The sequence below is a fragment of the Vipera ursinii genome (assembly GCF_947247035.1).
Source record: "Vipera ursinii genome assembly, chromosome: 11".
In the NCBI taxonomy this organism is placed as follows: Eukaryota; Metazoa; Chordata; class Lepidosauria; order Squamata; family Viperidae; genus Vipera; species Vipera ursinii.
This window is the reverse complement of record NC_139524.1, coordinates 12,110,824-12,135,504: the sequence shown is the minus strand read 5'-3', so window position 1 is coordinate 12,135,504 and position 24,681 is coordinate 12,110,824. Positions and strand designations below refer to the sequence as shown.

Sequence of the window (24,681 nt, the reverse complement as noted above, 5' to 3'; positions counted from 1 at the left end):
TGGATCCAGGCTGTAAATCATTCTACCAGGGAGGAAAGGAATGTTAAAGCACTAGAACAAGAAGAGTTTCCAGAGGAACTAATACAAGCAGGAAAAAAAATCCTGTGGACTAGTTTCGATATGATAGTTACAAAATAATAGCCTGTTGACCATCTCAATACAATAGACCAGGGGTATCAAACTGCCGGCCCGTGGGCCGGTTGCATCATACGGAGGCCGCGTTCACCCCAGCTACGGCAATGCCAAAAAAGTCACGATACGTCATGATACGTCACGTGATGCGGCGAGTTTGACACCCGTGCAATAGACTAATGGGAGTCTCATAACCAGATTCTGCAAGTGACAGGCACAGGTACACCATCTTCTTGACCAACAGAGGAGAACAAAAATTGACTTCACAGATGTATAAAAATAGCTTTGGGTTAGCCCAGGTAATGGTCAATAACATCTGTGACATTTGAGTCTGAAGAAAAGACATACAGAATGAGTGCTAAGCACAGGGGTGAGCATTTAAAGAAAAAGACCACCAAATAAAACCCTTTAAAACAGAGAAAGCTCTGTAACTCACATACTTAACTTCCAGAAGGCTCTTGATTCAATCATTAGCAACCTGAATTAAAAGGGATGAGATGATAAGACCTGTTCCCTGGATTTAGCAGTAAGGTGAATGTTCCACTGCCCAAAGGATCTGCTATGTTTGCAAGATTCCTGCTTGGAGCAAAAATGTGCATTGGACAATCCCGAAGTTTTTCCTGATTATTCCTTCCCTGGTTTTATGAGTATCTGCCTGGTCCCTCGTTGGGTGACCAAACTGGAGACCTTTGAAGCATTGTGAATTGCAGAGTGGAAGAAGACAGCTCTCCACAAAAATGTAATCTCATAATGGCAAGCAAATACTTGGTTACGTTATCCTACAGTTCCCTGAATGCTGATCAATGACCCCACTGCTCCTTATGTGTTCATAAAATTATCTCTCCAAAGTATGTCTTGAATTATGACAAGAGGGAGATAGCGGCTTTCTCACACACACTCAGTCATACAGCAGTGCAAACATCTTAGATGACAATGAAAGACTGTGTAAAAATAAGCGTTCATTTAAGGTCAGGATTATGGTTAATTTTGCCTGTTAACACTTTTGTTCTTTACGAAACTGCATGAAGTTGAAAGGCTGCAAGTAGAAACATGAAAAAAAGAAAAAGAGATTAGAGTAGAATTGTGACAAGGGGAATATACAAGCAACAGTGTGGAAAAAGTGAAAAAAAAAATGGCACACATTGACTGGCACCACATAGTTCAAGACAGCATTAGTAAACTACACAGTGCATGCAAGAATAAAATGACAACAGAAGCACATTAGGAAGACATTTGCAAGCAGAGAACCAGTTTGGCAAAAGAGGTGGAATAGGAAAAAAAAAAGATTGAGATAAAATGTTTTAGTCTGATACCACTTGATAAGAATGGGCACCATTTATATAGTTTATCCTTTCTGATTTTCCTCAATTGACTCCAATAAACTTAACAATCAAATGCTTTCTGCCTTGATGTAAGAGGAGAGTCCATGTTCTCCACTCTCACTGTGAGATTCTCCTGAGCTCCATTTTATCAAATGTATCAACCAGGGTTTCCCAAACATGTGAAATCTGGGGCACAACTATTCCATCCAACCCCCACCAGATGGAACAGGATAGATATTTTAATGACAATTAGGTGGACATTTTCTTCAGCAGCTCTAGAATACGAGTGTGCAATTGAGGCCCTCTGGGTTTATAACTCCCCTTCCAAAATGGTGCCGTTTTTAATGTAAAGGGAAGGGAAAATTGTGAGCGATGTAGGGAGAAACCAAAGCCAAGATAACGTGTCTTTTGAGTTGAGCCCAACTCCTGAAGGCTGAGAGGATAATCAATTTTGTTATTTTGCCAATGATATAGAAGTACCATGACTGGAAGAATTGTTGACTTCCTAGTCATGCTGAAGCGGCACACTGGCGCAACGGTTTAAGACGCTGGACGGCGGTTGGAAAGCCGCCGGCAGTTCAGGTTCGAGACCCAGTGCCACACGACGGGGTGAGTTCCCGTCCTCACCCCAGCTCTTGCCAACCTAGCAGTTCAAAAGCATGCAAATGTGAGTAGATAAATAGGTACCACTTTGGTGGGAAGGAATCAGTGCTCCATGACATCATGCTCCATGACATCATGACCGTGATCACGTGACCGCAGAAATGTCTTCGGACAGCGCTGGCTCAATGGCCTTGAAACAGAGATGAACACCGCCCTCTTATAGTCGACAACAACTAGCGGAGTTAACAGTAACTGCATTTAATTTTAATTCAGTTTAAATTAAATTACGTTTAGTTTTGACCTGAACCTGACTACTTTTTAGGAACGTGTCCTACAGAGTTCTTGAAGGCCATCTCTGCTCACGGAAGCTCTTCTCTGGTAAAGTTTAAAAGCCACATTTAAACAACAATCCTGTTTTCAAGAATTCAGAGGAGGGATAACCTAGTGACCTCGTTTTGGGGGGGGAAGCTAACATTTTGCATAGCCACTTTTCCATGGGAGGGGGAAACTTCAAGGAACCATTTAAGGCAAGCGGGAGACACATAGAGATAAGCCTCTAATAGAGATCGGAAGCTTATTTTAGCCTCTGCTTTACTGAAAGAGCTCAACAAAATGCACCACTCAAAAATTAAGACTTTGCTGCTGGATTCTGTTATCGATGTGAAACATCTGGGGAAAAGGACACAAAAATGGGAGGGGGGCGTGCACCCTGGAACAAGATTTCCAGACACGCTTCAACCATTTTTGTGACAAATTAGTGCAACCCAGCACATGGTTTGGGAAGCATGGTTAGAGCCTGCAAACTTAACAAGGAAACCCACTTACCTACTGTGGTTAGTGTTAAATCTGAATCACAGCTTCTCGTTTTGGCTCTCGAGTTCTCCTCCAGGAAATCAGGGCCATCTACATTATTGTCTAGGTTCACGTCATAATCGCATTCTGTTTCTGAGCCCCTGGCAGTGTCAGGTAAATCTGAGTTATCCATCGAAAATTCGTCGCCGGTACTGTCTATTGAAATTGTCTCGGCAAGATCCACTGATGTTGGTTCTATTTGTTCAACGGGATATGTATTTTAGGTATGTGCTTGTGTTTGTTTTTTTTTCTTCAGATTAAAAAAAACATGCTACATGCACAGTTTTAAAAACAATTTGTTTATTGTTAACACCCCAGCCCCAAAATAATTGGATTCAAGGTCTGTGAACGATAAAGTTAATTAGTTCTAGAGAGACAGCAGATAACATGGTAGGTAAATGGGTAGTAAGGATGGACTGTTTAGCAACGGGATGCAATTTTAGCCCTGCTGCGGTTAGAAAGAAGATAATAATAGTATTCATAACATAGGAGAAAAGTTTATCCAAAGTTATTATCCCCCCTTTGCAGTCATATTTTTCCCAGAATGCTCCACCCATCCATTACTTCCATAACTCTCAGCGTGATTGGGCACTGTCTTCTTCTACCGTGTTTATCAATTGTCCAATCTAGCTTACAAACTTAAGACTTTCTGGCTGTGCCCTACCCAGGAATTGTTCAGATCTGACTCTGTTGGTCAGTGTTTTAAATTAACAGACACTTGCCAAAGTGGTTCCATGTAGCAAATACTCCACCCTCTCTCCATCACTTCATTTGGCAGGCGACAAGACACCGTTTGCTGCCTAAATGAATACACACATCCTTTCACAAGGACCCGAGGTGTGAGAGAGAAAGCTCTCTATCAAAGATGCCTCTCTCTCTCTGCCTGTCTTAGGTATGACAACTTTCCTGTATCAGCTGTTCCCTACAGATGTTGGGAAGCCTCTAATCCACGTATTTTCCTCCCCCTCCTTTTCTTATTGGCGCGGGGAAACATTGGCTCATTGGAGACAGGGGGGAGAAGCGATGGTTTCCCTTTTGCATTACCAAACGCTCTTACTGTACATGTGAATATCCCACCCGATGGGAAGGCGGAGAGCTGGACTAGAAGACCTCCAAGGTCCCTTCCAGCTCTATTCCTATTCCTATTCCTATTCCTATTCCAATTCCAATTCCAATTCTAATCCATTCCATTCCATTCCCTATTCTATTCTATTCTATTCTATTCTATTCTATTCTATTCTATTCTATTCTATTCTATTCTATTCTATTATTCTATTCTATTCTATTCTATTCTATTCTATTCTATTCTATTCTATTCTATTCTTCTATTCTATTCTATTCTATTCTATTCTATTCTATTCTATTCTATTCTATTCTTCTATTCTATTCTATTCTTCTATTCTATTCTATTCTATTCTATTCTATTCTATTCTATTCTATTCTATTCTATTCTATTCTATTCCTATTCTATTCTATTCTATTCTATTCTATTCTATTCTCTCCAAGCATTCCAGTTTCCATGAATTATGAACATTTGACCTGAAATTAAAATTCTATATCATCAGTTTAGCTCTGTTTTACATCTAGTCACATCATGCTCATCGTACTACAGGAGAGAGGCTTGGCTGGAGCCCACAAACTTCAAATGAAACTCTGAGAGTTCTTACCACATAGCTACATTGTCTGTGTCTGTCTGTCTGTCTATCTATTAATTATATTTATAACTCGGCTTTTACAAAGGAAAATTCAAGAACGAAACCAAGAAGAACCCTTAGGGAAACACACATTCTAATAAAAAAAATTTTTTAAAAAAAAAAGCATAAAAAGCTATAAAGTTATAAGAAGCAAGCACTAAAAGGGATTTCTACAATGAGGCTGCATGGGAAGTGGTAGCAGTTCTACTCTAAAAGTTAAATGACGAAAATAAAGGACACAAGTGAGCTTTTGAAAAGTAAATAAATCTAAAGGACAGCTTTCTGAAATAGAAGACTCTCCTTTATAATAAAGACCTCGAGCAGGGGTAGGCAACCTTGTCTCATTTACGACTTGTGGACTTCAACTCCCAGCCATGCTGAGGGGAAAGGGAGAGGTTTCCAAGCTGAGCCATGTTGGCTGAAGAATTCTGGGAGTTGAAGTCCACGAGTCATAAAAGAGCCCAGGTTGCCTATCCCTGACCTAGAGTCACCATATTTCTAAGCAACAGAAGAATGAAAACTAGACCCCTACCGATTCTAGGCCACCAACCCCTGATCAGAAGTAGTTGTCGAACTACTAACTTTGGCAAAATCTAAACATTTAGTCAACAAAGCCTGTTCGTTCAATTTTTTTTCTTCTTTCCTTCCCTTTTACAAATAACTCAAGGCAGCAAATATACCCAACGCATCTTCCTCCTCCTATTTTCCCCACAATGACACAATCTCTGTGAAATTGGTTGGGCTAAGAGAGAATGACTAACCCAAAGCCACCCGGCTGGCTTTCATGGCTAAGGAGAGATTAGAACTCACGGTTTCCCACTTTCTAGCCTCCTGATGCCTTAACCACTAGACCAGGGGTAGGCAACCTTGGCTCTTTTATGACTCGTGGACTTCAACTCCCAGAATTCCTGAGCCAGCATGGCTGGCTCAGGAATTCTGGGAGTTGAAGTCCACGAATCATAAAAGAGCCAAGGTTGCCTATCCCTGCACTAGACCAAACTGGTTCAAATGCTGCAATTTGGTTATTGTAACTCTACAGACAATCAGTGTCACATTCGGTGCCAACAAAGAATTACCCAGGGGAGAAAAACAACCCACTAAAAACAACCCAGATCCAATAAAGGGACTAAAATCAGGAGGAGGCTCAAATGCCCTTTAGTACAGAGTGCTATTATGGCAATTCCAGAAGGACGTTCCTTACGGCGACCCCCCGCGTCAATCTGCAGCCCTCCACACCTTCCTTCAGTTCTGCTGGTGGCAGCTTTTGAACAAGCCAGCATTGCAGAACGATCAATAGCCAGTCCTAAGGCAAGTGAACAAGCTTTTCCTTTTCTTGCCTTTGGACAAAGTGTGCAAGTGAATGATGAAGAAACCCACTCCCGAAATGAAAACAGAAGCCAAAGGCCTTCCGGGGGGCCCTCGTGCTAACCTTGTACATCTTCTCCTTGAAGCCCGGGTTTATCCATGATGTCTGTACTTTCCACTTCACATGTTGCCACAGATTCTGCTAAAAGGGACGAGGGGCTGGATACGGGACTGGGGAGAGAAGAAAAGCTTGCTTTAGAAAGGGCATCCGTGTTCCGCTAAGGAGGGAAACACCCAGGGGGAATCTTCTCAGATCTACCATTTCAATGGTTTATTAAAAGGGGGAAGGGAGTTGGGATGGTGAGGTTACGCATCACAGGGACTGGAGCTCAAACTCCTGGCTCAACCCTGAAGTTCATCAAGCTAGCTACTGCTTCCGCCTAGCTTCCTTCACAGAAGGTTGTGATTGTGAAGACCCAAAGGAGGACAACAGCCCCTGCCTTCAGGATTGCCAGACAGAAGAACAGTGGAGTCACCAACACAGAGCAGAAAGAAGACAATGCCCGTTATCAAAAGCCAAGCAATGCAAGACACATTACTTGTGCACCACTTGGGTCTACAGGAGTCCTGGTGGGGCAGTGGTTGGAATGCAGTTATTCCAGGCTAAACCTGCCCACAGCCTGGAGTTCGATGCTGACTGATTCAAGTTTGACAGCCTTCCGTCCTCCTGAGGATGGTTAAATGGGGACCCATATTGTTGGGGGACAATATGATGACATTGTAAACTGGCCAGAGAGTGCTGTAAAGCACTATTGACCAGTATATAAGTAGATATTAGATTGGATTGGATTGGATTGGATTGGATTAGATTACCTTTATTGTCCTTTTTTTACTGTGGGCACAACGGCACACATTAAAAATGAAATATAGCTGCTTTCTTTCAAAGTGTACACATACATAACACGCATTTAAACATCCTATATACAACGTATGTTTAGACCTACACCCTTACATAAAAGTAACATAACTTTAATCGCTAAGTGTTATTACTATTGCTACAGTGCATATTAAAAGGATATAAAGAAAACTGACATATCAACTGCAATGATTTTTAGGTGCAAAGCTTCAGCTTATCCTTCCCAGGACCGGCAGATTGCTTGGGCAAAAATCTACAGAGTTGGATGGCTTGTAAATTTGGTACATTATTTATTAAAGAAGAAACAGATCTGGCTACTTACCTGGAGAGAGGCTGTGGTTGTGCATATTTTTTTAATCACTAGATTTATATCCTCCCTTTTATTTTATACAGCTCAAGGTGGTGTACCTAATACTTATCTTTCCTTCCTCATTTCCCTATAACCTCACTGTAAGTTGTGTTAGGTTGACTGGTCTAAAGTCACCCAGCTGGCTTTCATGCCTCAGGGAGGCCTACAAGTCATGGTCTCCTAGTTACTATCCAGCACCTTAATTCCTACACCAAACTGACTTTTGCAAAGCAAATCATCCCAACTAAGTTCAAAGCATTACACTGCCCAATTGCTTAGTCCTTGTTAAAAATTATGGGCAGATAGAGCAAGAACCACCCTACTCTCAGCAACTGGCTGGGGAATTCTGGGAGTTGAAGTCCACAAGTCATCAAAGGGCCAAGTTTGAAGACCCCTGATCATCCTGGGCCATGTAGCTTGCAAATCGGACTGCTAACGAAAAACATTCAACAATTTCCAGTGGCACAAGAGAAACATTACCTTAGCTGTGTAGCTGGTACAAGCGTAGAATCTAGAGTTGAGGGAACGTCCTGAATGCTGCCGTCAGTGCATTGAACTGGTAACGATTCGGTTAGGCTATTAACTGAAGTTGCTAGAAGAAGAGACACTCATGTCAAAACAGCATTTATGTCAAGATTCTCCACACTGTCAACATTATCTATCTCCTTGGGGTTGGAGGAGTGGCTTGCAAAAGTTTCAAACTGTAGTAGACAAGCCAATGTTACCCATTCTGAATTCATCAAATTAAGATGCCGGGTTTTTTTTGCAAGACAAATCTATGCTGATTAGCAGCAGGTTCAACCTAGGCTGCCTTTCAAAGAGCCTTGGTGGAGCAGTGGGCTAATGCCTCCTTAAGTAACACCAGCTGCCTACAATTAGTGCAGGTTCGCATCCCACCAGGCTCAAGGTTGACTCAGCCTTCCATCCTTCTGAGGTAGGTAAAATGAGGACCCAGATTGTTGGGGGCAATTAAGCTGACTTTGTAATAATGCCGCTTGGGGTGTGTGTGAAAGCCCTAATAAGCAGGCATATACATAGAATGAAGGCTACTGCTAAGCTTGTAAGCCGCCCTGAGTCTTCGGAGAAGGGCGGTATATAAATGGAATTAAAATAAATAAATAAAATAAAATAATGTAGCTAGAAGGTGCAAGAGTTTTGTTTGGCTTTTGGAAAAAGAGGAGGTTCCTAACCTGGAGGATGGGAAGGTCAGACACCCTGACTCAGCCACAGGCCCCCGCAATTTGTCTTGACAAAAAGCAAATTGCTGGAATACATAAGACTCCTATGTTGTTGTTAACTTAAGCAACAACACAGAACTTGGCAAGTAAACTGCCCCTGTCATGAGAACATCTGCAATTTTGTCTTTCAGTGTTGACTCCACTGCAGTTCTTAACAGAGTATCACCTGTTTTTCCTCCTCCAAGTTACTTATGCCTCCCTTTTCCAACTAGGTTGTGCAAGCTTTTGCTGACAAAGGCACGTTGATCAGAGTTGGGTAACATACACAAGCCACCAAAATCAGGCTTTAATTATACTGAAAAGGCCGTGGTATCATGATTTGTACATTTAAGGCTGAATCATATCCGAAATGTAAGACTGGAGGACCCACACAATTAATCATGGTTGCAGATTCTCTTCCTCCTTCTTTCCATCGTTTCTGATAAAAGCAGGAAGCAAGATATCCATCGGCCTTGTCTTCTACAGACAGTGAAGTGAAAAACCCCAACAGCCCCAGGATATATTAGGCAGCCAAAAATGGGTGAGATGGTGCCCTTCCTTCATTTACAGAAGCTAACTAGCCAGAAGCTGAATCAGGTGCTTCAACCCTGCTCACAGGGTAATGGCAACAGACTAGTCCAGGGGTAGGGCAACCTTGTCTCTTTTATGACTTGTGGACTTCAACTCCCAGAATTCCTGAGTCAGCATGGCTGGTTCAGGAATTCTGGGTATTGAAGTCCACAAGTCATAAAAGAGACAAGGTTGCCCTACCCCTGGACTAGTAGAAGAGACATCTAAGAACCCGAAACTTATAGTTTTGGGGGACTTCAACCTACCATCTCTGGGAGGATCATCTGAGTTGGCTCGGGAGTTCATGGCTTCCATGACGGCCATGGACCTGACGCAAGTAATTTCGGGACCGACTCATGAGGGAGGCCACACCCTTGACCTTGTTTTCTTGTCTGGACGGTGGTTAGATGATCTTGGTGGGGGCTCTCCAATTATCATGCCCCTGTCATGGACCGATCATCATCTCCTGCGGCTGGTCTTCCGTTTTGCCACCCCCCACCGTGGGTGTTTGGAACCACTCAAATGGTACCGCCCCAGACGCTTAATGGATCCCCAGAGGTTCCAGGCGGCGCTGGGGTCCCCACCTGCCTCCCTTGCTCACAGCTCGGCCGAGGCCTTAGTGGAAGCCTGGGAAAGGACGGCCACTGAGGCCCTTGACCGAGTTGTACCCCTGCGGCCCCTGACCCGGTGCAGATCCCGTCGAGCTCCATGGTTCTCTGCGGAGCTCCGGGAGATGAAGCGTCGGAGACGGGGCCTAGAGAGCGGTTGGAGGTCCAGCCGATCCGAACCCGACCGATTGCGACTAAGAGCCTATATTAGGTCTTATCTCGCTGCAATTAGGGAGGCGAGGTCCAACCACTTCGCCACCCTTATTGCGTCCGCAGATAATCGCCCGGCTGCCCTGTTTAGGGTGACTCGCTCCCTCCTAAATCAGGAGGTGAGGGAGGATCCCTTGCAGGGACGTGCCGAGGAGTTTAACCAACATCTGTCGGACAAAATCGCTCGGATTCGGACCGGTCTGGACTCTGACTGGGCAGAGTCTGACGATCAGGACACGGGTGGTCTTGTCGATATCACCTGGGAGGAGTTTGATTCTGTGACTCCGGAGGAAGTGGACAGGATCATGGGGAGGCTGAGCACCACCACATGTTTACTGGACCCGTGCCCTTCCTGGCTGGTTTATGCAGCCCGGGAGAGGACACACAGCTGGTTCCAGGCAGTTATATCGGCTTCTTTGAGTGAGGGTATCTTCCCCGCCGTCTTGAAGGAGGCGGTGGTGAGGCCTCTCCTCAAGAAGCCTGCCCTGGACCCGGCTGTATTGAACAACTTTCGTCCTGTCTCCAACCTTCGCTTTCTTGCGAAGGTTGTTGAGAGTGTGGTGGCGCATCAGCTCCCTCTGGTCCTGGATGAAGCGGATTATCTAGACCCGTACCAATCGGGTTTCAGGCCCGGGCACAGCACGGAGACGGCATTGGTCGCGCTGGTGAATGATCTCTGGAGGGCTCGGGACAGGGGGCATTCCTCTGTCCTAGTCCTATTAGACCTCTCGGCGGCTTTCGATACCATCGACCATGGTATCTTGCTGCGGCGTCTCAGGGGATTGGGAGTGGGAGGCACAGTTTTACAGTGGTTCTCCTCCTATCTCTTGGGACGTTCGCAGTCGGTGTTGGCAGGGGGGCAGAGGTCGACCGCGAGGTCTCTCATTTGTGGAGTTCCTCAGGGGTCGGTCCTCTCGCCTCTCCTGTTCAACATCTACATGAAGCCGCTGGGTGAGATCATTCGTGGCTTTGGAGTTGGGTATCATCAGTATGCTGATGATACCCAACTTTTCTTTTCGACCCCAAACCACCCCAGTGATGCCCTCAACGTGATGTCCCGTTGCCTGGAGGCGGTTCGGGTCTGGATGGGGAGGAACAGACTCCAACTCAACCCCGACAAGACTGAGTGGCTTTGCATACCTTCATCCCGGGTTTATTCGGACATTCCACCTCTGGCTATGGGGGGTGAACTATTACCCCCCGTAGATAGGGCTCGCAACTTGGGGGTCCTCCTAGATTCACGGCTCACCTTGGAAGACCATATAGGAGCTGTGACTAGGGGGGCCTTCGCACAGGTTCGCCTGGTGCGTCAGTTGCGGCCCTATCTTAGCCGGGATGATCTATGCACGGTCACTCATGCGCTCGTGTCCTCTCGTCTGGACTACTGCAACGCTCTCTACATGGGGCTGCCCTTGAGGACCACCCGGAAGCTCCAACTGGTACAGAATGCAGCCGCGAGAGTGGTGTTGGGAGTCTCCCGATACTCCCACGTTACACCTCTGCTCCGTGAGCTGCATTGGTTGCCAGTTGTCTTCCGGGTGAGATTCAAGGTACTGGTAACGGTGTTCAAAGCACTCCATGGCATGGGGCCGGAGTACCTCAGGGAACATCTACTGCCGGCATCAAGCTCCCTGCGCCCTGTGCGTTCCCACAGAGAGGGCCTCCTCAGGGTGCCACCGATCAGAGAATGTCGATTGGTGGCCCCCAGGGGGAGATCCTTCTCTGTGGGCGCTCCGGAGCTGTGGAATCAGCTACCGGTAGAGCTCCGGATGGCGCCCGATCTTCGCTCCTTTCGTCGCGATCTTAAGACATTTCTGTTTGTACAAGCTGGCCTAGCCTGATGGGGATTGCTGGGGTTGTTTTATCTTTGGGTCTTTTAATTTTTCTTGGGGTTTTTAGCACTGTATTTCCATTGTTTTTAACTAGGGCAATTGTTTAATCTTTTTTAATGTTTGTATTTGCTATTTTATTCTGCCCTGTGAACCGCCCTGAGTCCTCAGGGAGAAGGGCGGTATATAAATGTTATTAAATTAAATTAAATTAAATTAAACCTAAGAGGTCAACTGGATCAATCCAAAGGCCCATCAGCTTTAGTATTTTGTAACACAGGGCAACTAACCAGATGCTTTTGGAGACTTTGGAGGTAGAGTAGAAGCATGTGATGACTCCAACTTGCTTCCCTGGAACTATTTTCCAGGGTTGTTGTCTGTAAGAGGTTGTACACTGCCAACAGAAGTCATTCATATCACTTTCTTCCCTTAATCTCTCTACTTCCCTTTGAAAACCACCCAGACTAGTGGCCATCCCAGCAATTAGTGGCAGATGTTCTGGAAGTCAACAATTTCATTTATTAAGATTTAACAAGTTCTTTAAGAACTCAAGGTGGCACACAACATTCCCTTTCCCCCGTTCCCCACAGCACACCTTCAAGGTCATCGGGCAAAAGGTTCCATGGCTGAGAATGGATATGAATCTGGATCTTCTGATCCAATCCCAACACACTAACCACTATAAGCTCATGGTTTTCAGAGATGTATGAGGATAAAAAAGTGACATCTCTCAACAGAATTGTACCTCACCAAACTTCATTCTAATAGAATTCTAACATCACAACGGAAGGGGAAACAATTCTCTTTTATCCATTATCATCCATACGTTAACTCTGTTTTATCATTCTCTATCATTTCTTATCCTCTCTCTGATATAGAGAGCAATCTCCCAATGCAAACACATCTGGGCAGTGTCCTGATACAAAGACATCACCAGAATTCCACAGCTGGTGTGGACAGTGCTGAGTTTTCATGGAAACTGAAGACCACCCAGAAGGAGGCATATAAGTGGAAACCAATTATTCTAGCCCCCTAATCAACTGGGTTGAACTTTTCCCTCAAGGGAAGCTGAGCATAAATTGGAGAGCCTTGATCCCTAACATTTTTCTCTTCTTCTAGCCTCTAAGGACACCATTGCACTTTGTCCAATGGTTGGTTGGTTGGTTGGTTGGTTTGGCCTGTATTCCACTTTGCCCCCCAGATTTTGCCTCTAGGAAGGAAACAACACATGAATTCAGAGCCCTTTGTTGCATCACACTTACCTGAAGGGCTAATTCTACCATTACTACCGTTTTGCCGTTGAAGATGTTCTTTGTAGCATACCGAACACATGCCATTTGTACGAGGGTTTCCATAAAATCCGCATCCAGTAGAACATAGCATAGGTACTTGGCTATGATTAGTTTCTTGAGCCATAATCTTTTCTCGTGACCTAAGAAACAAGGGAGGAATGATTTCAGCAAATACAGATCAACCTCAGTCTTTTCAAACTGCTAAACAGAAGTCCGTATAACCCAACTCCGTCCTTTTTCAAGAAATTAACCGTATTTTTACCCCAGGAGGTTAGAATGACATGTTGTACTTTGACAATAAAGATTCATTCCTTCCTTCCTTGGGAGACTGACAAAGTGTATACAACCAGCCTTGGCATGGATTAATAAACCAGGTGTTATCTGCCTCCAATTCTTCATCTAAAGGTAGGAGAGCAAGATTACAGGGTATCTCGGAATCCCTTGTCTTACATATCAAAAGCATACCCTGAAGATCAACATTCTGAAACTGGAGTAACTGGTGCAAAACCAGTAAGAACCACAGAAGAAACGAGTTTCCACCTTACCAAATGTACCAAAACAGGAAGAAAGAGCAGAGAAAGAATGGAGTAACAGGGAAAACCAGATTCAGTACAAGTCCAACTAGCTCTTGATTTCTCCTAGCTGGAGGATGAATCTTGAGACTCATCAATCAGACTAATGACTCCAAAGACATTATCTGCACTTTCCAAGGTGTTAAAAGATTGGTTTCTTTCCATTCTTTCGAATTAAGCAGTAATTAAATGTCAATCAAGAAACAGCTTCAACTGAGTTCGTTAGATAGCAAAGGTATTCTGGATTTGTTTATCCCAAAGGTGATTTTTCAGGAGGCAACTGGATTTTCTTGTTTTTCCTTGAAGACATTTTGCTTCTCATCCAAGAAGCTTCTATAATCCTTGATGGAATCCTTCCATGCCCCGCCATCCAGGCAGAGCTGAAGAAGCTTCTTGGATGAGAAGCAAAACATCTTCAAAGAAAAAACAAGGAAGTCCAGTTGCTTCGCGAAAAATCACCTTTGGAATAACTATGACCTGGATGACTGAGAATCTATATTCAAAAACTAAAACACAGATCACCGAGACTAAAGAATTTATTTAAAAGCTTAGCTTTCGTTAGCGTCTGTTGACATCGTCAGAGTTCTAGCCAGGATTGAGAATCACGTTCTTATAGTCTCTGTAACGCCAATCGTTTGGTTGACAAGCATGTTACCGGTCTATTCGGCTCACGCCCTCCCGTAATCAATTGCCCTGTTGTTTCCGTTCTGTAGAGCACCGAAATTCAAATAGCTGTCAACGAGCGCAACGAATAGACGAATAGACCGGTAACATGCTCGTTAGCCAAACGATTGGCATTACAGAGACTATAAGAACGTGATTCTCAATCCTGGCTAGAACTCTGACGATGTCAGCAGACAATGACGAAAGCTAAGCTTTTAAATAAATTAGTGCAGGTTCGCATCCCACCAGGCTCAAGGTTGACTCAGTCTTCCATCCTTCTGATTAGAATCCATATCGTCCACCTCAAATCAACAGCATTGCAAAAAAAAAAAAAGTTTTATTAAATGCAATCTAAATAAAGAACTCATCAAAGCCATTAGCTTTCTATGCTCCTACTTAACTGTCTTCTCCAACCCGGCTATTTTTTTTTTATGTTTAAAGAGGCCACGAATTGCAATTTCTACAAGCAAAATATAAATTTTAACGCCGAGAGAAAGCACTCCTGCTTTCTTACTTTTTAAAGCACTGATTTTCTTAAAGTAAATACAACGGCAGCCACCCACACAGGCAAAATCTCCCATTTCCTTTTTAGCATCAAGGGGCGCTGTCACATCTGATTCGGTGACTGAGAAACATGACTATTTTTACACTTCTGTTATTAAAACTGCGCTTTCCCAAACAGCTAGCAATATTCCAGGATTTCCACATGTATTGCAAAAGAATTCACTGGGCAGGAATTAAAAGCTCTGGTGGAAATTGCACACCCACTCGGCAGCTAATGGAGAGAGAGAGAGCACAAAAAGTTGACTTCGACTTTCCTGTATTTCTGTATATAGCATCTCCTCCCCAAAACCAAGCTCTCTGCGGGAACTATGGATGGCAAATGTCCTCGGCTTACGACGGCAACAGAGCCCAAAATTTCTGCTGCTAAGCGAAATGTTTGTTAGGTGACTTTTGCCCCACTCTTCTGACGTTTCTTGCCACAGTGGTTAAAGTGAATCACGAACAGTTGTTAAATTAGGAACGCGGTTGTTCAATGAATCTGGCTTCCCCCATTGACTTTGCTTGTCAGAAGATCACGTGACCCCGGGACACTGCAACCTGACATAAATGTGAACCAGTGGCCAAGCATTTGACTTTTGATCACATGACCGAGGGGGGGGGGATGCAGCACCGGCTGTTAAGTGTGAAAAACAGTCCTAAAGTCCCTTTTTTTCCCCAATGCCGTTGTAACTTTGAATGGTCAATAAATGAACCCTTTGCAAGTCAAGGACTGCCTGTGTTGCCAGAAGAAACATTTAACTGCTTAGACTGAAAAGACCGCCTGGACCTTCGTGCAAAGTTTTGTCTCCTCCTTTCAACCTTGACAACGCCTCTCACTTTTGATGGCCACTTCCCGTTTTGACCTTCTGAACGCAATTCAGAATCTGTCAATAGGGACGGAGGAAGCTTTATTTTTAGAAGGAGATCCTTTGTGAATTGAGAAGGGAGCTTAAGCTGAATTTCCACCATTTTGTTTTAATCAGGGCCCATCGTCTCTCAACTCGGACTGCTGTCTCTGGGGAATTGCAAAATATAGAACCTTGGTGGAGCAGTGGGCTAATGCCTCCTTCAGTAACACCAGCTGCCTGCAATTTATGCAGGTTCGAGTCCCACCAGGCTCAAGGTTGACTCAGCCTTCCAGCCTTCCGAGGTAGGTAAAATGAGGACCCAGATTGTTGGGGGCAATTAAGCTGACTTTGTAATAATGCCGCTTGGGGGGGGGGGGGGGCGAAAGCCCTAATAAGCAGGCATATACATAGAATGAAAGCTTTTGCTAAGCACATTGATTTGTGCTTAGATTGTAAGCCGCCCTGAGTCTTCGGAGAAGGGCGGGATATAAATGGGATTTTAAAAAAACAACCCCCCCAACAACAAAAAACAAACAAACAAAAAAAAAACCCCTAACCCAAAACAACTAGAGAATTTCCCAAGGGATTTTTTCACCTTGGACTTTTGACTGGTAATTTCTTCCCTTTATGGTAAGTAGCAAAGAGCTTCTCTAGTACAGAATATTTTTCAGCAGCCCAAATTGAACACCCAGCACGCTTAAAGCCTCAGTAGTTCCACAAGTGTAGCTCAGATTTTGGCATTAAGGAATTTGTACGCCACACCAGTACAATTCAGGATTTGCAAAGTACAGTCATGTCAAATATTATACGGCCCCGCCAAATGCATCTTTCAACACCATGCTTACAAGCAAGAATCTAAACGTGAATGCTAATTTTCCAAGAAACTGGGAAAAACATTTTGGAATTAGACCTCATCTCTCCATCCAAATATCCAATAGCTAGTAGAAATCTCTGCAGGAGCTGATACAATAAAAACATGTCATGAATTGCATTATTTTTCTTGGAGATTTTTTTTTTCAATGATTTCATCGGAGAAAATAAATGACATAATGGATCAAATCACATCAAGCAACCAGAAGTGTTGCAATGCCAGTCCAAACTAAAATATGCTAATGCTAATAAAGTGATTAGCCCTAAGAAGTAGGCATTTTTGCCTCTTACAGATCATGCTAAAATTAGCATGGCTTCATTTATATTTCCTTAGCTTCACCAAATGGTAGCATCTGGCCATCTTAGTTAGATCTTGGAAGCCAAGCCGAATTGGGCTAGAGGCAGTCCCTAGGATAAGAATAAGTTCTATTCCCTAATTTGGCAAATTTTTAACTCAAATTTCTATTTAAATTGTTACTCATACTTAAAAAAATGAACTGCCTACTACTAAAAATGGCGGATGGCATTGTACTTCCTCAAGCTGATGAACTGCTGAAGTTGCGCAATGCTTTCAAGAACCTCTGAAAACCGGCTGTACAGTGGTACCTCAGTACTCATCCTTTATTGATTCTGGGAGGTGCGATGAGTATCAAAAACAATGAGTACCAAACACATTTTTCCCATAAGGAATAATGTAGTGAGTCACAAGGCAGCTGACGCTGACAAGTTGTAGGCTTGTGGTGTTGAGTATCAAACAAATGATGAGTACCGGGACAAACTTTTGACATCAAAATGCATTGAGTACCACATTCGATGAGTTTCAAAGCAGGTGACTACCAAGGTAACACTGTACATTAAAAGTGTTTGGCTTCAGAGGTTCCTGAAAGCACTGCACAACTTCAGCAGTTCATCGGCTTGAGGAAGGACAACGCTGTCCACCACTTTTAGTAATAGGCAGTCCACCCATATCTAAGGGTTGTCCTTAATCTGGACAGCCCCTTAATTCTTGGGTAAAATCCTTCTTCAGAACTCAAGAAGCTTCTTGGATGAGAAGTGAAATGTCTTCAAGGAAAAATAAAGTCCCAAAAGCACTTTTGGGACAATCATGACCTGGATGACTAAGAATATCCATAGACCTTAGAGACTGCCCAGGTGAAATCGGAAAGAAACGATAAGCCACTTCCATCTTAGGAGCAGGAAAATGTCCATGTAGCGACCAACAGTTGATTTAAGAAAATCCCCTTAAAAATCCAGGTAGGGCAGGAAACGTGTTGCGTATCAAAGGAAGCATGATATGGCTCACAATCATGGATTTCACGCCTTATCAGCCCTGTGATATTATTCTAAGATATTGCAAAGTTGCAACACAGTCTTTGTAAAGAACCATTACCAATTAAGAAAGCAGTTTGTTTCCATTTTCAATCAATCTGCATCCTCGCCTCTGGACTATTCTAGAGAGCAAAACAAGAACATACAAAGATCAAAAACTCCAATTGCTCTAGGTTCTTTTGAGTTTCACCTTCTCATTTACAAAAGTGAAAAAATGTTAACTCCTGACATGGAAGTGTTTGCGGAGAAATATTCTGGGGAGGGAAACGTATTGGAGCCATTAGAGTTTACAGCTAGATTAAAAATAATGCTTATTGATTCATACATTAATGGAGATAAAAAGCAAACAAAAGACCACTTGAGGGCAAATCAGCTGCATAAAACACAATCTGTTTTTAACAGATGGTTCTTATTAACACGTTTTCAAGCAAAACAAGATTAACATAAAACAAAAATAAACATGAGCAATTTGCCCATACACAAAAGGAAAAAAAAATGACACAAGGAGATATATTAAAAGCAAACAAAAAACTGTAATTGCAACTATATCCAAGCTCTTGTAACATTAAAAAAACAAAAACAAAGTTTTCAACATTAACCAAGCCAGTACAAGGAAAAAGATGTTTTCTGATTAAATGAATCAATAATTTTCTCAAAAAACCACCCCAAAAATGCTAAAAAAAATCGCTTAGCCATTATGACTGAAACTTAGCTTGTTTCAAGTTAATCTAAGTTCAAGCTTCACGGTAATAATCACTCCAAACAAGTAGACTTATTTTAATCATGGTAAACCAGCCTTTAATGTAAAGTACTCACAGCATGGTATAACAATCCAAAGATGAACAATAATTTAAATAATGTACTATGGATTTACTCCAAGTTCAATCATCTGGTAAACAGGATCCAACCAATACTTAATTATAGGTTATTGACAAGATAGGTAGATACTTAATGATGAAGGGAGATAGCACCTCTGCAAACAAAAACAAAATTAAGATAAGCAGGGAAGAGGAAGTCCTACAATAATTTGATGACACGAGAGCTGAACTAGGTCAAAGGTTTGACATGACTTGGCAGAACGTCAAATTAGTCACTGCAGGGAAAAAAAACGGCAAGCTGCCACGTCAGACTAAAAGGAAACAGAGAAGTTACTACTGTAGTAAAAAGGGACAGTAGGATCAAAGAAAGAAATTCGCTTCCTGATACCGTAAAACTGGAAAATGTAAAACCTGTCTCTAGATAAGACTGTTGTCAAGGAGTAATTTAATTCAATTCAACTTTTTAGGGGCAAACTAATTTTGTAACCTAGCACCTCACTTTCTGCCCAAAGGCCAGTAACTGTTTATTAGGAAAGGCACTGGACTAGGGGAAATTATGAATCCATCACAGCAATGTGTGTTTTGAGTTATGAAATTATGAAAATTTACAAAATTAAGAATTACAAAAATCTCGTTTTAATGTATTAATGTACATTTAAAGTGACAATAAAGCTTTTCTATTCTATTCCATTCCATTCTTTCCATTCCCCACTCCATTCTATCTATTCTACTCTACAATCTGTCTATTTTATTCTATTCTATTTTCTATTCACCATTCCATATTCTATTCTATTCTCCATTCCATATTCTATTCTATTCTATTCTCCATTCCATATTCTATTCTCCATTCCATATTCTATTCTCCATTCCATATTCTATTCTACTCCTATTCCTATTCCATTCCATTCCTATTCCATTCCATTCTATTCCATATTCTATTCATTCCATATTCTATTCTATTCTATTCTATTCTATTCATTCCATATTCTATTCTATTCTATTCTATTCTCCATTCCATATTCTATTCTATTCTATTCTCCATTCCATATTCTAGTCTATTCTATTCTATTCCATATTCTATTCTATTCTATTCTATTCTATTCTATTCTATTCCATTCTCCATTCTATTCTATTCTATTCTATTCTATTCTATTCTATTCTATTCTATTCTATTCCATTCCATTCCATATTTTCTATTCTATTCTATTCTATTTTATTCTATTCTATTCCATTCAATTCTAATTCTAATTCTAATTCTAATTCTAATTCTAATTCTAACTCTATTCCACTCCACTCTATCCTCCTCAACCTGGCTGGTTCATTATTATTTTTTGCTCATTATCATGATGTGTGTTGCACCCTTTCTGTACGCTGCCTTGAGGACCTGGCCACTGAGCAGCCAACAAACCAACCAAACACACATACATTTGCAGTTACGTGGAACATATTTGTAAAGCGCCACACCGAATTAAAAAGACAGAGTACTGTGTTATGTGAACTTGCAGTACAGAAAGCAATGCTGGAAGCTTCTCAAACCTAACAGAGAGGTCAGACCAAAAAAAAAAAAAAAAACTGAAACAAACTTTAGCGATTTATTTTGTCTCCTTATACATTGTAAAGATTGTTTCCACCAAAGTTTTTTTTTATTTTTAAATGAAAAAAGAATAACCCAACAATGTTACTACCTCTTTAATTGCCACATTAGGGGAAAAAAACAGCAACAACATGAAATAATGAGACATCAGAGGCTGGAAGCACAACTTTATCAAATATGGATGGATTTCATGATGTACCTCAATAGCAATATTTTACACCTCTGATAAGTATGTACACAAACAGTACTCGTCCCTTTACTTACTGTTTAGTGGTCTTTTTTATATTATGTATTTTTCCCCTATGCATCTGATAATGATTGTTAATGACACCGTTCAATAAAAACAATGACCACAAAAAAGAAATTCAGCAGGTTTTTTCTCTCTTTCTTTTTCTGCTCCTGAAGCAGCTAAAACAGTCCTCCTGGAAAAGGTTACTCTAAGCCAGGAAGAGAGTGACATTTTCAATTTACCACCCAAAATGTGACTTTTGGGATATCCGATACTCAATCTCACATTTATAGGTGAATAATTATACATGGAATTCAGTAAAAAGCATGTTTATCCCAATAAATGTTAAGGCTAGTCATCAACAATATCAATGGTTAACTCTGAATATTCCTTAAATTCAGGAATTTTCTCTAGTTATATGGGCAACTAACCCTTTACTTAAAGGTAAAGGTAAAGGTTCCCCCGCACATGCATGCTAGTCATTTCCGACTCTAGGGGCCGGTGCTCATCTCCGTTTCAAAGCCGAAGAGCCAGCGCTTGTCCGAGGACATCTCCGTGGTCATGTGGCCAGCATGACTAGACGCCAAAGGCAGACGGAACGCTGTTACCTTCCCACCGTAGTGGTCCCTATTTTTCTACTTGCATTTTTACGTGATTTCGAACTGCTAGGTTGGCAGAAGCTGGGACGAGTAACAGCCGCTCACTCTGCTACACGGCACTCAGGATTCGACCCGCCAAACTGCCAACCTTCAGATCGACAAGCTCAGCGTCCTAACCCACTGAGCCACCGCGTCCCTTACCCTTTACTTACCCCCAGTCAAAATCCTGAAACAGGAATCTACTTAATTTGGAAAATTAAGCCGGAATTAATGGACTTTCCCCACAAACCTCTTTCTTTTTTAGTCCTACCTTTTTAAAAAAAATTACACCTGCCATTTAGCTAAATAGCAATAGCACCAGCAGTAGCATTTAGACTTATATAAAGCAGGCATATACATAGAATGAAGGCTACTGCTAAGCTTGTAAGCCACCCTGAGTCTTCGGAGAAGGGCGGGATATAAATGTAATAAAAATAAAAAATAAAAATAAAATAAATATCACTTCATAGTGCTTTACAGCCTGCTTTAAGAGTTTTATAGGAGGGGTCTTCAAACTTGGCCCTTTTAGGACTTGTGGACTTCAACTCCCAGAATTCCCCAGCCAGGCAAGGAATTCTGGGAGCTGAAGTCCACAAGTCCCAAAAGGGCCAAGTTTGAAGACCCCTGGTTTACGGAGTTAGCATCTTGCCCCCAACAATCTGGCTCTTCATTTTACTGACCTTGGAAGGTCACAGCATTCTAACCACTGTGGCACCACGGCTTTTAAATCAGATCAGAATGCTTGCATTTTAATGAAGAGCTTGCTAGCGTTGATCTGAGCATTTCAAATTGTTCAAAAGAAGGGAACAAACTTACTCAGCCAAATCATGAGTCCAGACAGAGGTTACATTGCATAATATCTAAGTAGTTCTTTTTTTTTGTCTATTCTCAGTATCACTAAACCTCCAATGATGTAGTTTACCACGCCTATAGCATTTCAAAAAAGTCACAGTTGACTATCTTCTGAAAACACTGTTAATTTTCTTACCAAAGTGGTACCTCACATTTTCATGCTTTCGAATCATTAGGTTGCAGTGTTTGGGTCTTGAACTGCCAACCTTCTGGTGGACATGCCCAGCATCTTAACCACTAGGCTACCATGCCCCTTCATTTAGTTCAGTTCTCACCATTTAAAGCCATCTAGACATCACCTTCTTCTAGCAAAGGCACTTTGCTTTTTCCTGTGAATTTGTTTTGGCAAAAGTACAGCCATGGTCCAAGGGGCCTGTTCATTCTCCTAGCAACTCCAAAAATCCCTGCGCTTTGATCAGCATACAAAGTTTACGATTTTAAAGGCTCAGCAAAGACAGTCCAAACGGCCTTAGGAAGAAGCCAAAGGGAGTGGAGGAAGGATCCATTTCTACTTTTTTTTTTTTTTGGCAACGCTCCAGCCAAAGAGACTTTTGTTTCTGTATTTTTAAGCCTGCAAAATTCTGGAAAAACAAGATAAGCAAGATCTGCCAATAGGAGAAGCAAATGAAACTGCATTGCCACCTTTCTCCATCCACACATTGTAGGAAAAAGGGGGGGCTGCTCAGATCTAATTAAAAAAATTGATTGCCCTAACTAAAAGTAGGATTGGAATTCTTAAGAGACGAAGCTTGATATCGGTTTTCGAAAGTCAAAGCAGTCGCAGGCTTCTAGCAGAAAATGTTTACAGCTACCAAATATGATGTTTCACCAGGAACGATTTGAGTCCAGCTCTCTTTTATTTCTTACAGGCTGTTTATCAAACTTTTATCACCATGCTGTGATAAGGTTTGGGGAGGAAAGCTATAATCGCCTTCAATTAAGCAGACACGCAATCTCCCTGGCATATTCCAGTAACAAAATTTGGAACTCATCATCCTGAAAAGTTGGGGTTCCTTATGAAGAAAGAGCCTTGGTGGAGCAGTGGGCTAATGCCTCCTTAGGTAACACCAGCTGCCTGGAATTAGTGCAGGTTCGAGTCCCACCAGGCTCAAGGTTGACTCAGCCTTCCATCCTTCCGAGGTAGGTAAAATGAGGAGCCAGATTGTTGGGGGCAATTAAGCTGACTTTGTAATAATGCCGCTTGGGGTGTGTGTGAAAGCCCTAATAAGCAGGCATATACATAGAATGAAGGCTATTGCTAAGCACATTGGTTTGTGCTTAGATTGTAAGCCACCCTGAGTCTTCGGAGAAGGGCGGGATATAAATGGGATTAAAAAAAAATGTGGTCCTTTTGGTGAGCAATCTTCGGCAACCTTGGGGGTAACCTCTAGACGCTGAAGGAAATAATTTCAATGCAGGGCGCTGTGACCACCCAATCGTCCATTGGCAATATTCCTGAACTCTTGCACATTCTGTGCTGCAACTGCCTCCTGACTCGTTCTTCTGCTTACAGGTTTTTGCAACTCTTCAAACACCATCTCCAGCCGTCTCCATAGGCAGAGTGACTCTCAAACCATTATTTCCTTTTGCCATCCCGCAATGACTATCATGAATCCCCCATTTCGCCGGTGGGAAGCGAAGCTGGGGGAAAAAATCAGTCGCTGATCTAAGCACAAGCCCGGAAAACGCAGAACCATTGGGATTTAAGCAGAACTTGAACTGTGCTCTACCCCTCAGTCTCAATAGGTATCTGCTGTTTCAGCAAAACAAATCGTCATTACCACATTTGCCATGTGGCGCAGTGGTTAGAATGCACTATTTGCAGGCTAGCTCATTGTCTACCGCCAGAAGTTTGATCCTTACCGGCTCAAGGTTGACTCAGCCTTCCATCCTTCAGGGGTTGGTAGAATGAGGACCCAAGGTTGTTGGGGGCCATAGGCTGACCCTGTACACCACTCAGAGTGGGCTGTAAAGCACTGTGAAGTGGCATATAAGTCTAAGTGCTACTGCTATTGCAGGCTAACTCTGCCCACAGCTTGGACTTTGATGCTGAAAGGCTCAAGGTTGACTCAGCCTTCCATCTTTCCAAGGTCGGTAAAATGAGGACTCAAGATTGTTTGGGGGCAATGTGCTGACTCTGTAAACCGCTTAGAGAAGGCTGTAAAGCACTGTGAAGCGGTGTATAAGTGCTAGTGCTATTTGGAACTGAGCTCCTCACTCAACTCTTTAACATTTTTAAAAGAAAAGAGCATTTCGCTGATAAAAGATTCTCCTTGACTCCGAAGGCTACCTGGCCATGGACATGTGGTTTTTCTGAGTAATCATTCGGATAGGAGTGGCTACGGCCTTCTTCCAAAAGGTCTTTTCAACCAGCCATTTGAGCCTCTAATTCTGGAATTTCCTGGTCTCCCATCCAAGTACCAGCCAGATCTGACACTGCTTAGCTTTCTTCAAACTAGGCAAGGTCAGCTAAAAGTACAGAGGTTCAACAAAGAGCACCAACGTCTTTAGGTTTGTGAAGATTGTCAGTCATCCAGGCCATGGTTGTCCCGAAGGTGTTTTTTTGAAAAAAGGCACCTGGACTTTCTTTGTTTTTCCTTGAAGGCTTTTCACTTCTCATCCAAGAAGCCTCTTCCGTTCTGACATCTGAACTAAAGAAGCTTCTTGGATGACAGGCGAAATGTCTTCAAGGAATAACAAAGAAAGTCAAGTTGCCTTTTGAAAAAGCACCTTTGGGATGCTGTTTTTATAGTTTTAGGGGGCAGATAGTGGAATATAGACTTCAGGTTTTTATAATTACTATTTCTTAACGGATTCTATCTTTTA

At 42.5% G+C, this 24,681-nt stretch overlaps 1 protein-coding gene across 10 annotated transcripts in view; it reads right to left on the bottom strand.

The window, feature by feature from the left end:
- Positions 1-24,681, bottom strand: part of ZFAND6 (zinc finger AN1-type containing 6) — a 53,796-nt gene that overhangs the window by 2,526 nt on the left and 26,589 nt on the right. For 7 of the 10 annotated variants that reach the window (XM_083371389.1, XM_083371388.1, XM_083371393.1 and 4 more), the window contains exons 2-5: positions 12,870-13,039; positions 7,654-7,765; positions 6,033-6,139; positions 2,883-3,104 (exon numbers count right to left, since the gene is read on the bottom strand). In XM_083371389.1, coding sequence (XP_083227515.1) covers positions 2,883-3,104; positions 6,033-6,139; positions 7,654-7,765; positions 12,870-13,023 — 595 coding nt within the window. In that variant the 5' untranslated portion in view covers positions 13,024-13,039. Of the gene's footprint in view, positions 1-2,882; positions 3,105-6,032; positions 6,140-7,653; positions 7,766-12,869; positions 13,040-22,130; positions 22,736-24,681 lie in introns of those variants that run through there. The other 3 variants (XM_083371391.1, XM_083371384.1, XM_083371385.1) reach the window with 3 other exon arrangements.